At 56.5% G+C, this 11,760-nt stretch overlaps 2 protein-coding genes across 14 annotated transcripts in view; one reads left to right on the forward strand and one right to left on the reverse strand.

Moving 5' to 3' along the window:
* The window catches only part of ZFP57 (ZFP57 zinc finger protein), a 22,979-nt gene extending 19,145 nt beyond the window's left edge, over window positions 1–3,834 (forward strand). For all 8 annotated transcript variants that reach the window (XM_006931315.5, XM_045057009.1, XM_006931316.5 and 5 more), the window contains 2 exons: window positions 53–136; window positions 786–3,834. In XM_006931315.5, the coding sequence (XP_006931377.2) occupies window positions 53–136; window positions 786–2,011 (1,310 nt within the window). In that variant the 3' untranslated portion in view covers window positions 2,012–3,834. The remainder of the gene's footprint in view (window positions 1–52; window positions 137–785) is intronic.
* Window positions 2,125–11,465, reverse strand: MOG (myelin oligodendrocyte glycoprotein). 6 transcript variants are annotated; one of them, XM_019830078.3, is made up of 8 exons: window positions 11,235–11,460; window positions 9,830–10,177; window positions 5,697–5,742; window positions 4,777–4,797; window positions 4,541–4,561; window positions 3,153–3,269; window positions 2,926–2,946; window positions 2,125–2,648 (listed from the first exon to the last, which is right to left on the reverse strand). In XM_019830078.3, exons 1-7 carry the CDS (start codon window positions 11,314–11,316, stop codon window positions 2,934–2,936), a joined length of 648 nt encoding a protein of 215 aa, XP_019685637.1. In that variant the 5' UTR covers window positions 11,317–11,460; the 3' UTR covers window positions 2,125–2,648; window positions 2,926–2,933. The 6 variants fall into 6 exon arrangements, with proteins under 6 accessions (XP_019685637.1, XP_019685636.1, XP_044912950.1 ...); XM_019830077.3 differs by having other exon boundaries at window positions 5,697–5,810; window positions 11,235–11,455; XM_045057015.1 differs by having other exon boundaries at window positions 2,125–2,946; window positions 11,235–11,465.
* Between the last annotated feature and the right edge of the window lie 295 nt (window positions 11,466–11,760).

Genomic DNA, 11,760 nt, shown 5'->3' on the forward strand with positions numbered 1-11,760 from the left:
TCAACCTTCTCTCCTTCCCACCCCCGAGTCGGCATCTTTCTGTCTAACCCAGATCTGGTCACGAAGCTTGAAGAAGAAGAACAGTGGAGGACTGAGCTCCAGCTCCAACCCCCAAATGGAGAAGGCCTCCCTTCAGGTAAGTGTGGCGAAGGTGAAGGCGGGAGGAAGGTAGGGGCCAGGACATGCCCTGGGTGGCTGGGAAGCTGACCCAGGGTGCCAGGGCTCAGGCACCCTCCCCCAGCCCGCATCCTTCCAGGAGAGCTGGGGCCATTCGCTCACGCCCATGGCTCCAGAGGAATACCTAAACTGTTTGGGACAAGCGAGCATCTGGAGTCTCTAGGATTGGGCCATACATAGACTGCTTACGCTCCTTCCGAGAGAGCAGACAGGAAGGGACACGAGCTCAGTGCTGAGCTCACGAAGGGGACACTTGTGCTGACCACATGCTCCGGCTCGCACCTCTCATCCCAGCTTGAGTAGTGAGGGCACCACCCTTCACTTTGGTGTCCCCGTTTATATAACACATGAGGTCACCTATAGGAGTCAGTGGGAGCTTCTGGAAAGTGGATTTCCAGAAATGTAGGTGTAGCCCAAAGTTCTGATCTCTGATCTTACTGGAAGATTCCACTTTAAAATTTTTATTTGCTTTGAATTTGGAAACCCAGACGTCTGCTCTGGCTCTAGCCTGTGAGGCCCAGAGTAGGAGAGGGAGGGAGGGCAGGCCAGGGGGGCCCTCTGGTGAGTGGGTCTTGTTAACCTGCCCCCCCCCCCCCCGCCCACTGCAGGAAGCAGGAAGCAGGAGCTTCCAGAAGGGAGTCCAAGCAGCAGGGGCAGAGATGAGGAGGTCCCCCTTGCTTGCAAAGGCTCAGGACGACCCTGTGCCCCCATGGGTTCCGGGCCCAGGGCCCCTGAGTGTTCAGCCCCCCAGGCCGGGCCACCGTTCACCTGCCACGTGTGTGGCAGGACTTTCAGGAAGCGCTCCAACCTGCACAGCCACCAGTTTGTGCACAATCCCCACAAGACTAACAGCTGCGGCCAGTGTGGGAGGTCGTTCCGGAACCCCAGGGACCTCAGCTACCACAGGCGCATGCACCTGGGGGAGAGGCCCTTCTGCTGCCCACTCTGTGACAAGACCTACTGCGACGCCTCGGGGCTGAGCCGTCACCGCCGTGTGCACCTGGGCTACCGGCCCCACTCCTGCGCCCTCTGTGGAAAGGGCTTCCGGGACCAGTCTGAGCTCAAACGCCACCAGAAGACCCACCAAAACCGGAAGCCGGTGGCCAGGGACTGGAAGCATGTTGTGAGCCCTCCAGGCTCCAGCGCTCTGTCTTGGGAGCCCCTGGACAGGAGCCAGGCGAGCAGCCGGGAGCCCGCGGCCGGGACCCGAAAACCTGTATTTGGAACCAAGGGTCCTGTAGCTCAGACCCAGCCACCTGCAGACAGGAAGCAGGCGATCGCTGTGAAGCCTCGGGCACCGGCCACAGCAACCCCGGGGCCTGAGACCGGGACCCAGGAGCCTGACACCAGAGCCCCCTGCCTGGACACCAGTTCCCCAGCGAAGCCTTCAGGACTCCAGGTCTCCTCTGGCCCTCGCTGCGCCCCGACGCTGAGCGGGAGAGCCTGTCCGTCCAGCCACCACAAGGCCCACGTCACCGAGCCACGCTGCTGCTTCCGCTGTGGCAAGGCCTTCGGGTCCCTGTCGGGGCTGGCCAGACACCAGCACACGCACTGGAGGCAGCAGGTGTACCGCTGCCCCGCCTGTGACGTCTGCTTCGGGGACAAGGAGGGCCTCGTGGGCCACTGGGGGGCTTCCAAAGGCAAGGACCCATGTCTGGGCAGCCCCCACGCGTGCCGGGCGATCCTGGCCCAGTGGCTTGGCTTCTTCCGAGACACCTCCCCTTTGGCAGGAAAGGAGCCGGTTGTGCCCCGGGATCTGGGCCCTGGGCCCCCAGGAGAGGGCAGTGGGGAGGGGAGAGGGGGTGCAGAGCCGAGAAAGCAAGTGAGGCCGTGAGGGTCTCGGGACATGAAGAAGCAGCCGTTCTGTGCGCCTGCGTTTCCTAGTCCTGACCTCCGGGCACAGGAAGGGGTGAGGGGTCACGAGGGAAATGCAGAAAGGAACAGGGGTGAGCAGTGGTTCACGGAAACCTGTATTATCATTACTTAGCACCTGCTTGTTTCTTTGTGTCTGACAGACCATCAAGTAGTAATTGTTGCAGAAAACAGTGGAGGCTCTGATGGACGGGAGGGAAGGGGGCTGCGGGCCACGTCCGGGCTCCCCAGGGTCTCCAGCAGCTCGCTCACTCAGCTCTCATGGTTTGGACCCTTCCTGCCCCTTCCCGCAGCCCTCCACCTCTCTGCCCTGCCCCTCAGGACTGGCATCTTGGAAGAAACAACCACCATTTTCGAGGTTAGAGCACTGGAATGTGCAACAGGGGGGTCCTGGTCACAGTCCGAGGCTGAGAGCCTGCTGCCTGTGTCGCTGTCCAGCTCAGGTGACCTCATCAGGGAGAGGAGCGCCCGCCTGGCTGTGGCCAGAGGGGGCTTCCAGAAAGTCCCTGCAGCGAGGAGGCCAATGAGTGAGTGTTCAACATGGGGGATCCGCATCCTGAGGGCCGGTCCATGGGCCAGTCCAGCTCAGAAGGGGTTTCCTGGAAAGAGGAGACAGTGACTTGAAAATCTGTCAGTGGTTACCATCACCAACCCATTAAACCCGAGGACAGGGAAAGCCCTGGCGAAGCCTCTCTCCTCCATGGTTGGTCTTGGAGGTGAGGTGCCAGGTGGCTGCTGGACAGTGTGGGAACTGGGCAGTGCGTGGGAGAGGCCCCTGCCTCCCCCTTGGGGTCGCTCAGCTGCCCCCACTTCCTTTTTCTGCCTTCCTGGCCCTTGGTTCTCAGCTTACAAAAGGAAGAAAGGAAGAAAACTTACTTAGCTCTTCAAGAAATTGCCCTGAAAAAAGAGAGAGAGAAATGGGTGACCGGTGGAAGATGACGGGCCCCCTCCCCACATAGTCCCTGAGGAGTCTGGGGTTGGCCTTGGGGACACAGGGGCGACAAAATCCAGTTCCCTGCATCTTAAGCCCTGGTCCCACTCTTTCCCTGTTCGGGGATGACCTGGTGCCCCATTGCTCTGGTCACCCTTGTGGCCCTGTGCACCTGCCAGTCTCCGATGCAGCCAGTTGTAGCAGATGACCAGGGCAAGCAGGGGTCCGAGCACCGGCACCAGCGTGAACAGGGTGATCTTCCAGCAGGGCACCCTCAGGAAGTGCGGGTCTGGGTGGGTCACAGAACAAACGGGATTAACGACTGTGTGTCCTTTGAGCCCCACCCACCCGCACTCCTTTCATTGTCGGCATTCTCAACCTGGGCTCCAGGAACCCACAGGGGTCTGCAGAGAGCTCAGGGCGTTTGTGAACTTGGGGGAGAAAAGCAGTATGTCATCAGCAGTGCCTGTGCTTTTATCGCAGGTGGAAACCACAGATGACTTTCATTCCCATTGGGGTTGTTGCTGAATTCTCAAAATGTTTGCCAGTGTTTTGAAATTGTAACTTATTAGACCTGCTGCTACATTCTTATTTAAAGCATTTTTGTTATTTAAAGAAACATTCGTTACTATATTACAGATCACATGTTACTAAATGCAAATGTGTTTATATTTTGATACCTGTATTTCAATTCAGTGGTTCTCTTTGCACTCCTCTGTGTTATGGTTTATGTGTACATTTAAAAACATTTTTCTGGAAAAGGGTCCATTAGACTTTGCCAGAATGCCGAGGAGATTCACGGGACAGAAAGAATCTGCATGAATCCTACAAAACAAAGATCTTGGTCCTCCCTGTTTGGGTTGCAAAGACGTGTCTGTGTGTGCACGTGTGCGTGTGGCCTGCACGCTGATGCGATGCCCTGGATGCTCAGATTGCCCGCTCGCAGCCGGGAAGGCTGCTCAGAGCAGGGCCCTGTGCTTTGCTTATGGCATCTTCCAGTTTCTGCAATGTCCACACGACTACTGTTTGGGCCCTTCTGTTGCAGGCGCTCTCCTGAGGCCCTGGGCAGCCTGCAGTGGACAGAAAGGACAGAGACTGTTCTTGAGGGGCCAGCGTTCTGTCAGGCCTTGGTGGCTTCTGTCTCCCGAAGCCGCCAGGCACGGTTGCTTGTTCTGTGCTCTGGAAAGCTCATTTCCACCATGTGAGCTCAGGCGGTGACACATAAGTACTTTGTTCTCCAGTCAATTCTGTCGCCTCCCCGACTAGACCTCAAGTGTATGTACGAAAGATCGGCTTACCTCCCCTCTGTAATGTCTGAAAAGGGAAGTGATGTGCAGAAAGTCCCTGCGATTCCTACAGAACGGGTTAGCACGGAAGGCTATTAGCACGTTTGGGACAGAAATGTAACAGAAGAATTTGCTGTCAGCATCAATCCTACATGCAGACAGATGTGACTTAACGCAGAGAGGGAAGGAGAGGCAGAGGGCAGACAGGAGGCCAGCCAGGAGCCAGGCCTCTTATCACCCGGGTGACCCGGGGAACCGGGGCCCCAGCACTTACCGAAAGTCCGGTGGAGATTCTCTGAAAGGGAACACATGAGCCTGTGTTACTTAAAACTGTTTCTAGTGATACAGGGAGGAACTGCCTCCACCCCGGCTGACAGCAGGTTGGGGAAGCCAAGTTGGCGCAATTTAAATGCCACAGCCTTTCCGTGGGAAGGGGGCACTGGGAGGGTATCAGAGAAAATGGCCAAAACCAAAGGGAGGGGTGGCAGATGGAGCGAGACTGAAACTCACCTATCTCTGCCCGAAGTTTTCCTAAAACAGAGAAAGGCAGCATTTTTAGTGCCGGCGCTGGCATTGGACGGGGCCCCTTTGGCCCCTGGCAGCCGGGGGCCCTGGCTTTACTGTCGACCCTCCCCCGGAAGGTTCTCCATTCCGAGGCCCCTTGGCCCCTCAGGGCTGTCACTTTGTAAATCTAAAGCCACTTCCTGTCTGAATGGGGACAGGAGGAAGGAAACCTTCAGGAGGACTGGTACTTAGAGGCGGGGTCCCAACTGGACGCTTTGCATCACAATATCCCCTGGGGCGGACGGGCGGCTTCCACCCCAGGCTGTTCCTGCTCCGCCACGTGAATGGAGGTCACCGGGTACCCAGGCGAATTCAAGGGGACAGAGGACCCCTTCATCGCTCCTGCCAGCGTGCCCTCCCCAGGGGTGGGATGGGGGACAGGGTCCTGTGTGTTGACTTTGAGGACACCTGGAAGAGAAGGCTCTGCACGGACACTCGGGGCACAAAGGGACTTCTCGGACAGTGTCGGACGGAGAAGAAGGAGGAAGTGTTTTGAGCACCTAGTACGTAGCGGGTCCTTACTAACCCTCCTCCAGACACAGACCCGTCCAACCCTGCAGCTCAGTCTCTCTGTGTGGTTCGGGTGGGGCCAGCTCTGCCCCCTACAAGGCGGTCAGCCTCAGTAAATACCGAACCTGTCTGGGCCTCAGTGTGTCCTCTGTAAAATGGGCCGTCCTACATCGGGCCTACCTCAGAAGGAAATGCAAGGTCCTGTTACACAAACGAAAGCACCGGGCAAGACGTAAAACTTGTCATCGTGGAGTTTTGAACCCAGAACTCACTCAAAACCACACATCAGTCAACCAAGCTCTAGAGGCCAGCTGGGTTCAGGGAAGGGTCCCAACAGCCCACCGTGCAGCCTGTACCTCTCAGTCTGTGCTGCAGGCAGAGGTAGACGAGGCCCAGCGAGATCTGCAGGAGGAGCACGGGGAGGACAGCCATCAGGACCAGCACCCCGGGGTTGATCCAGTAGAAGGGATCTGAAAGGCAGAACCAGGCTGCACGCCCAACACCAGCACAGCGCCTGCGTGCGTCCAGTGGGCCAGGAACAAGCGTCTCCCGGGGTCAAAGAAGATGGCAGAGCTGAGCTTGGCCTCAAAGGAAAGGCAGGTTTGCTTCCAGGAAGGGCTGGTTATTGGCAGGGCTGTTCCCTAGGCCAGTCGCAGAGTTCTGAGAACCAGCTAAGACTCGGGGCTGGGCCTCGAGGCCGCGGGGGTGACATAGAGAAAGGTTAAGAACCCTCTTGTGGAGGGTTTGAGAAAGTAGCACCCACAGGGTTTATGAGTAGGGATGTGGTAGGCCCGTAGGAGGGCCGGCCTCTGGCTCCCACCTACCATTTCCTTCCTGGGATCTTGTTCCCTGGGACCCTTTGGGCCGGACTGATCTCAGCGTGCCCGGCTGGGGTCCAGCCCTTTTCTTCTGGCTACCCCCTCTGGGGGGCCAGATAAAGACCCCGCTGTCAAAGGTAGGGGCTAAGTCACTGCAGGCAGCTGGTCCAGGAGGCTTCTTAGGAAGAAAACCCTTGGCGCTGCAGGTTAGGCTGCGCGAATTGCTACGCTGACCAGAAGGAAGTGCCAGTCCCTCTCTCAAAGTTCTCACCAGCAGCCACCTGCAGTGGTTTAGTTAGCAGCTCGTGCTTTGCCCACCTCTGTCCCTTCCCACAGGGTTAGAACCACAGACAAGAAAGGGAGTGATACCAGCCTTTCTGAAGTGAAGCAGTAAGGACTCTATGAATGCCTGAAAAATTAAACCGGAATCGAGTGAACTTCCCTGGCTCACAAGAAAAGTGCAGGCAGACCACGTGATGAACGGTGTGGGAGACCCCACAGGACACAGGCGAGCGGTGGGTCCGTTGGGGTCAGACTCAAACTAAGCAACATGAAGATATGTTTGTGAGGCAGTCGGGGGAATCCGAACACAGAGTGGGTATTGATGATGTTAAGGAATTTTTGTTAATTTTAGAAGATATGATAAGAGTATTGATTTATCTCTCATTCGAGGGATAGTTTTCCCCAGGTGAACAACATCCTGCACGTGGGGCTCACGACCCGAGTCACGTCACGTGCTGCTCCCCTACTCCATTCTCCTACATTCCCGAGCCTTTAGCCACAGGATGAGAAGGCCACCTAGGATCCGCCTGGGGAGGGGGGCTGAGTGGGGTCGTGTGAAGCCGGCCGATTCTTGCCGGAAGGTGGTGCGGTCACTGCAGTATTTGTCGGCTTCGTGTGCCCCCGGCTTTCAACACCGGAGAGTTCAAAGACAGGGTCAGAGACAAGGAGTAAAACCACCAAAAATGACAAGAAAAAAAAAAGCTGGAAAGAGAGATAAAAGGCTGGAGAAGGAGGGGGTTTCCTTTCAGTCCTAGGTTCTCAGATTCCTGGCTCCCCAGGCGAGGCAGGCAGCCCGCATTTACTTGTAAATCAGTCTTTTTTTAGACTCTGAGGCCTGTGGACTCTGGGCTGGGAGAGGGGGCTGGAATGTGAGGATCAAAGGAAAGCTTTCTCCCCCGAGGCGGTTTTGGTTTCTCTCCTTTCCCTTCTTTTCTCTTCTTTCGTTCTTTCTTTTCTTTCTTTTCTGTCTGTCTTTTTCTCTTTCTTTCTCTTCCCTTTCTTTCTCTTCTTTCTTCTTTCTTTCTCCCTCCATTCCTTCCTTTCTCACCCCTTCTCTCTCTTTCTTTCTTTTCTTCTTTCTTTCTTTCTCTCTCTTCTTTCCCTTTCTTTTTTTTTTTTAATTTTTTTTCAACATTTATTTATTTTTGGGACAGAGAGAGACAGAGCATGAACGGGGGAGGGGCAGAGAGAGAGGGAGACACAGAATCGGAAACAGGCTCCAGGCTCTGAGCCATCAGCCCAGAGCCCGACGCGGGGCTCGAACTCACGGACCGCGAGATCGTGACCTGGCTGAAGTCGGACGCTTAACCGACTGCGCCACCCAGGCGCCCCTCTTCTTTCCCTTTCTTTCTCTTCTTTCTTCTTTCTTTCTTTTTCCCTCCCTCCCTCCCTCCCTTCCTTCCTCTCTCACCCCTCATCTCTCTCTCTCTCTTTTCTTCTTTCTTTGTTTCTTTCTCCCTCCTCCCTCCCTTCCTCCCTTCCTTTCTCACCCCCATTCTGTCTCCTGTTTTCATCCTTCCTTTCCTGTGGGGGAGGCAGACAGGAGGGGGAAGGATGGAAGGCAGCAGACTCCCCTTCCCTGCAGGTACAACCCCCCAGTAGACCAGCTGTGTGCACAACAATCTGTGGCTCACAAAGCCATCTTCACATCCCTGCCTCTTCTCCAGAAACAGTGCTTTGTTATCTCGCATACAATGCCACCTCCTGGTCCCGGCACAGCACACAAAAGTAAACGATTGTCTGGAGAGCCGGTGGGGAGGAGGGGAAGGGCCTGAAGCCCGGGCCCTTGAAACATTTTTGTTCTTCAACAGGAAAGCCCCCTCTCTCTCTGCCTCACCCTGTCCACGTCTTCACCAGCCTGTGATAACGCCAGAGAACAAGTGCCGAGTCACCCGTCATACAAACGGGAGAGGAGGCTCTGAGGAGGGGTCGTGCTCAAGGCACGGCTGTCACTTCCTGGGGTCGCGCTCACTTCGTTTGCTTATCCACCTGGACCACGTTTGCCAAGCATGGGGTTTTCAGTGATGTTCCTTGTCTGAGGAAACACCACAAACACATCCACTGAGAGATTCATTCTACTGGGGTTTGGTCATTTTGACTCGTTAGGAATGACGCCTTTGTTTATAACAAATGCAGGAAAACATTCCAAACACTCGGACCAACTTCCAGATTATTCGCAATCCCATTTGGTGGCACGAAATAATCAGAAATGACTTATTTTGGATTTTGCTGCCTCTATTTCTCAGGTTTTTTATTTTGGGTTTTCTTTATCTAAAAAACTTTTCTTTAGGGGCTCCTGGGTGGCTCAGTTGGTTAAACGTCTGACTTCGGCTCAGGTCACGATCTCATGGTTTGTGAGTTCAAGCTCTGCGTCGGGCTCTGTGCTGACAGCTGGGAGCCTGGAGCCTGCTTCAGACTCTGTGTCTCCCTCTCTCTCTGCCCCTCCCCTGTCTCTGTCCCTCTCAAAAATAAACATTAAAAAAAGTTTTCAAAAGGGCCTTTAAAAAACTTTTCTTTAGGGGTGCCTGAGTGGATTGGTTGGTTAAGCATCCAACTCATGATTTTGGCTCAGGTCGTGAACTCACGGTTTGCAGGATGAAACCCCAGGTTGGGCTCTGTGCTGACAGCACAGATCCTGCTTGGGATTCTCTCTCTCTCTCTCTCTCTCTCTCTCTCTCTCTCTCTCTGCCCTTCGCCAGCTTGTGCTGTCTCTGTCTCTCTCAAAATAAATAAATAAACTTAAAAAAACTTCTTAAATTTTCTCTCTACATACCCACATACTAGAAGCTCTTTTATACGGGTGCATAAATATGATCACATGGAAAATTATGGTCTCCCCTTTGCTTGGATCTCACTGTGTTCTCCCTCCTCTCCCCTCATCCCCCAAAGTGAACCACATTCCCTGAACTTTCTTATGGGTTTTCTCTCATATCTTACTGCAATACATCTGTATCTACATCTACACTCAAACCATGAGGTCCTGCGTTTGTTTCCTACATTTCGTAGCTTGCTTGTATCATTCAGCAGTACGTAATGGCCTCAAAGCCAGCAGCGTGGTCCTGAAACAGTATTTTCTTTTCCTTTCTTTTAGGTTTATTCAGTTATTATTTTGAGAGACACAGAGACAGAGTGAGAGGGGGAAGAACAGAAAGAGAGAGAGAGAGAGTCCCAAGCAGGCTCCCTGCTGTCAGCGGAGAGCCCGACTTGGGGCTTGAACTCACAAACCGTGAGATCGTGACCTGAGCCCAAGTCAAGAGTCGGGCGCGTATCCGACTGAGGCTCCCACGCACATGATGCCTCTCCCGGGACTGAGGTGCTTGGTTGGGGGATCTCATGTCAGCTGCGAGGAGGACTGGAGTCCCCGCCCCGGCGGTTGGGACACCACTCACCCTCCACTTTGAGCTCCATCGCGGCCTCCTCCTGGTAGGAATGGTCCCGGAAGAAGCAGGTGAAGCCTCCTTCATCTGAGAACCTGACCTTCCGGATCCTGAGGGTCACCTTGCCCTCGCCCATGTTGTCCTTCAGCAGCTCCGTCCGCCCCCGGTACTCAGGGGCCTGCTCCGCGTCCTGATCCCGGCCATTGCGGTAGAGATGGACCACCCTGGAGAAGGGGGGCCGGTACCACCCCACCTCCATGCCCGTGGCGTTCTTCCCCGGGTGCATGCGGCACGGCAGCTCTGCTTCATCCCCCACCAGAGCCCGGATGGGGTGGCCGGGTCCTATGACCCTGAACTGTCCTGTCCAAGACACCCAAGAGAAGAGAGTGGGTGTCAGAGGGAACCGGGACGCACGGGCCAGTCTCGGGGGGCCCCTCTGCAGCACTGAGGGGAGAGGCCGGCTTTTACGTGGGATCCTGGAAGCAGGGAGCCGCGGCCTACAGAGGAGCCAGAGGGGCCCCGGGCGGGAGGGACGTTCTGGTGTGTGGTCACCCTCCTGCCGGCATGGGCATCGTGGACTCTCCAGCCTGGCCTGTGGGTCCCGTCGCGGGCAGTGGCCCAGCACTGGCGGTTTCCCTCTCAGGAGGGGGTGGAGAGCCCCCTGTTTGAACCAAACCAAGCTGTCCCCACTCTCCCCTGGAGGGTTTGCCTCACCCCCCCCCCCCCCCCCCCCACTGCTTCTCGGTCCTGCGTCCTTGTCCACACCCTGTGCCCGGAGCTGGTTCCACGGCCTCCCTCCGGTCTGTGCCTCAGCCCATGCTCCCAAACCTCTCCCCTTGGAAGGTGTCAGCCAGCCTCCCAGCTGCTGCTTCCTCCATGACACACGCAAGGACTTGGCCAGGGAGAGCAGGACTGGGCCTCCCCATTGACGGCCCCCTGAGGTCACGCATCTGTCTTCTGTCTCTCTACTTCTGCCAGCACAGGACAGCCAGGCTCCGCCATAAACCCCGGCCAGCGCTCAAATGTGTGCAGGAGGGTTCTCGAGCACGACAACAGCATGCCTCTGGACACTGGCAGAGATTTCTCAGGGGACGGGAACTACCGTGTCATATACCTCATCATGCCTGGACAGCAATCCAGGAGCTGTTACCAGTGTCTGCCTGTTCGGTTGGCAAGAGACCCCAGCTGGAAAGTTGGGTCAGAAAGAGGTCAAGGAAGGCCCGGGTGAAGGCCGCGCTGTGGGCTCTGGGGTCTCTTCTGAAGCTGCAGCCGGCCAGCGAGGCTTTCCAGGGAGGGGGCCGGGTCAGCACGGCCGCGCTGGACAATGTGAGGATGACTGAAGGAGGTGAGCCCCGGGAAAGCAGATGTTCTGCTGTTGGTCTCCCTGGGCCTCCCCAGAAATAAAGAGAACTCTTACCTGCGTAGCTGAAGGACAGCTGGAGGAGGAGGAGGAGGAGGGAGGGAAGGCTGGGTGGAGGGGAGCTCCATGCGCTTGCCATCTGCACTGTGACTGGGGACAGAGAGCCCCTGCAGAGAGGTGTCCCCTTCCTCTGACAGAGCCCGAGGGGAGGACCCGGGCGGCCCGGAGCAGCCCCGGAGTCGCCCCTGCCAGGCACTTACACAAAAGGGCTACTGACCAGGGGACGCCAGGGTCGGCCTTCCCCACCCCCTCCGAGCCGCGGAGCAGAGGCTGCCTGGTACTGGGCCTCCGCCCGCCCCTCCCACCAGAAAGGCTTGTCCGCGGGCCAGTGAGGCTCCTGCAAGCCCCCTCTTCCTGGCCAGCAGGGGCAGAGGGTTATCATTGGCTTTTGGAAAAGGAAGGACATTTCTACTGCCTCATGAGGTCATGGCCAGGCCTCTCTCCCTGCCCTCTCAGCTCCTCTCTCCGACACAAACCCAAGCTCCTGCCTCACTCTCAGGTGTGTGCCCGACCCATTCCCAGA

The sequence above is a fragment of the Felis catus genome, chromosome B2 (assembly GCF_018350175.1).
Source record: "Felis catus isolate Fca126 chromosome B2, F.catus_Fca126_mat1.0, whole genome shotgun sequence".
Lineage (NCBI taxonomy): Eukaryota > Metazoa > Chordata > Mammalia > Carnivora > Felidae > Felis > Felis catus.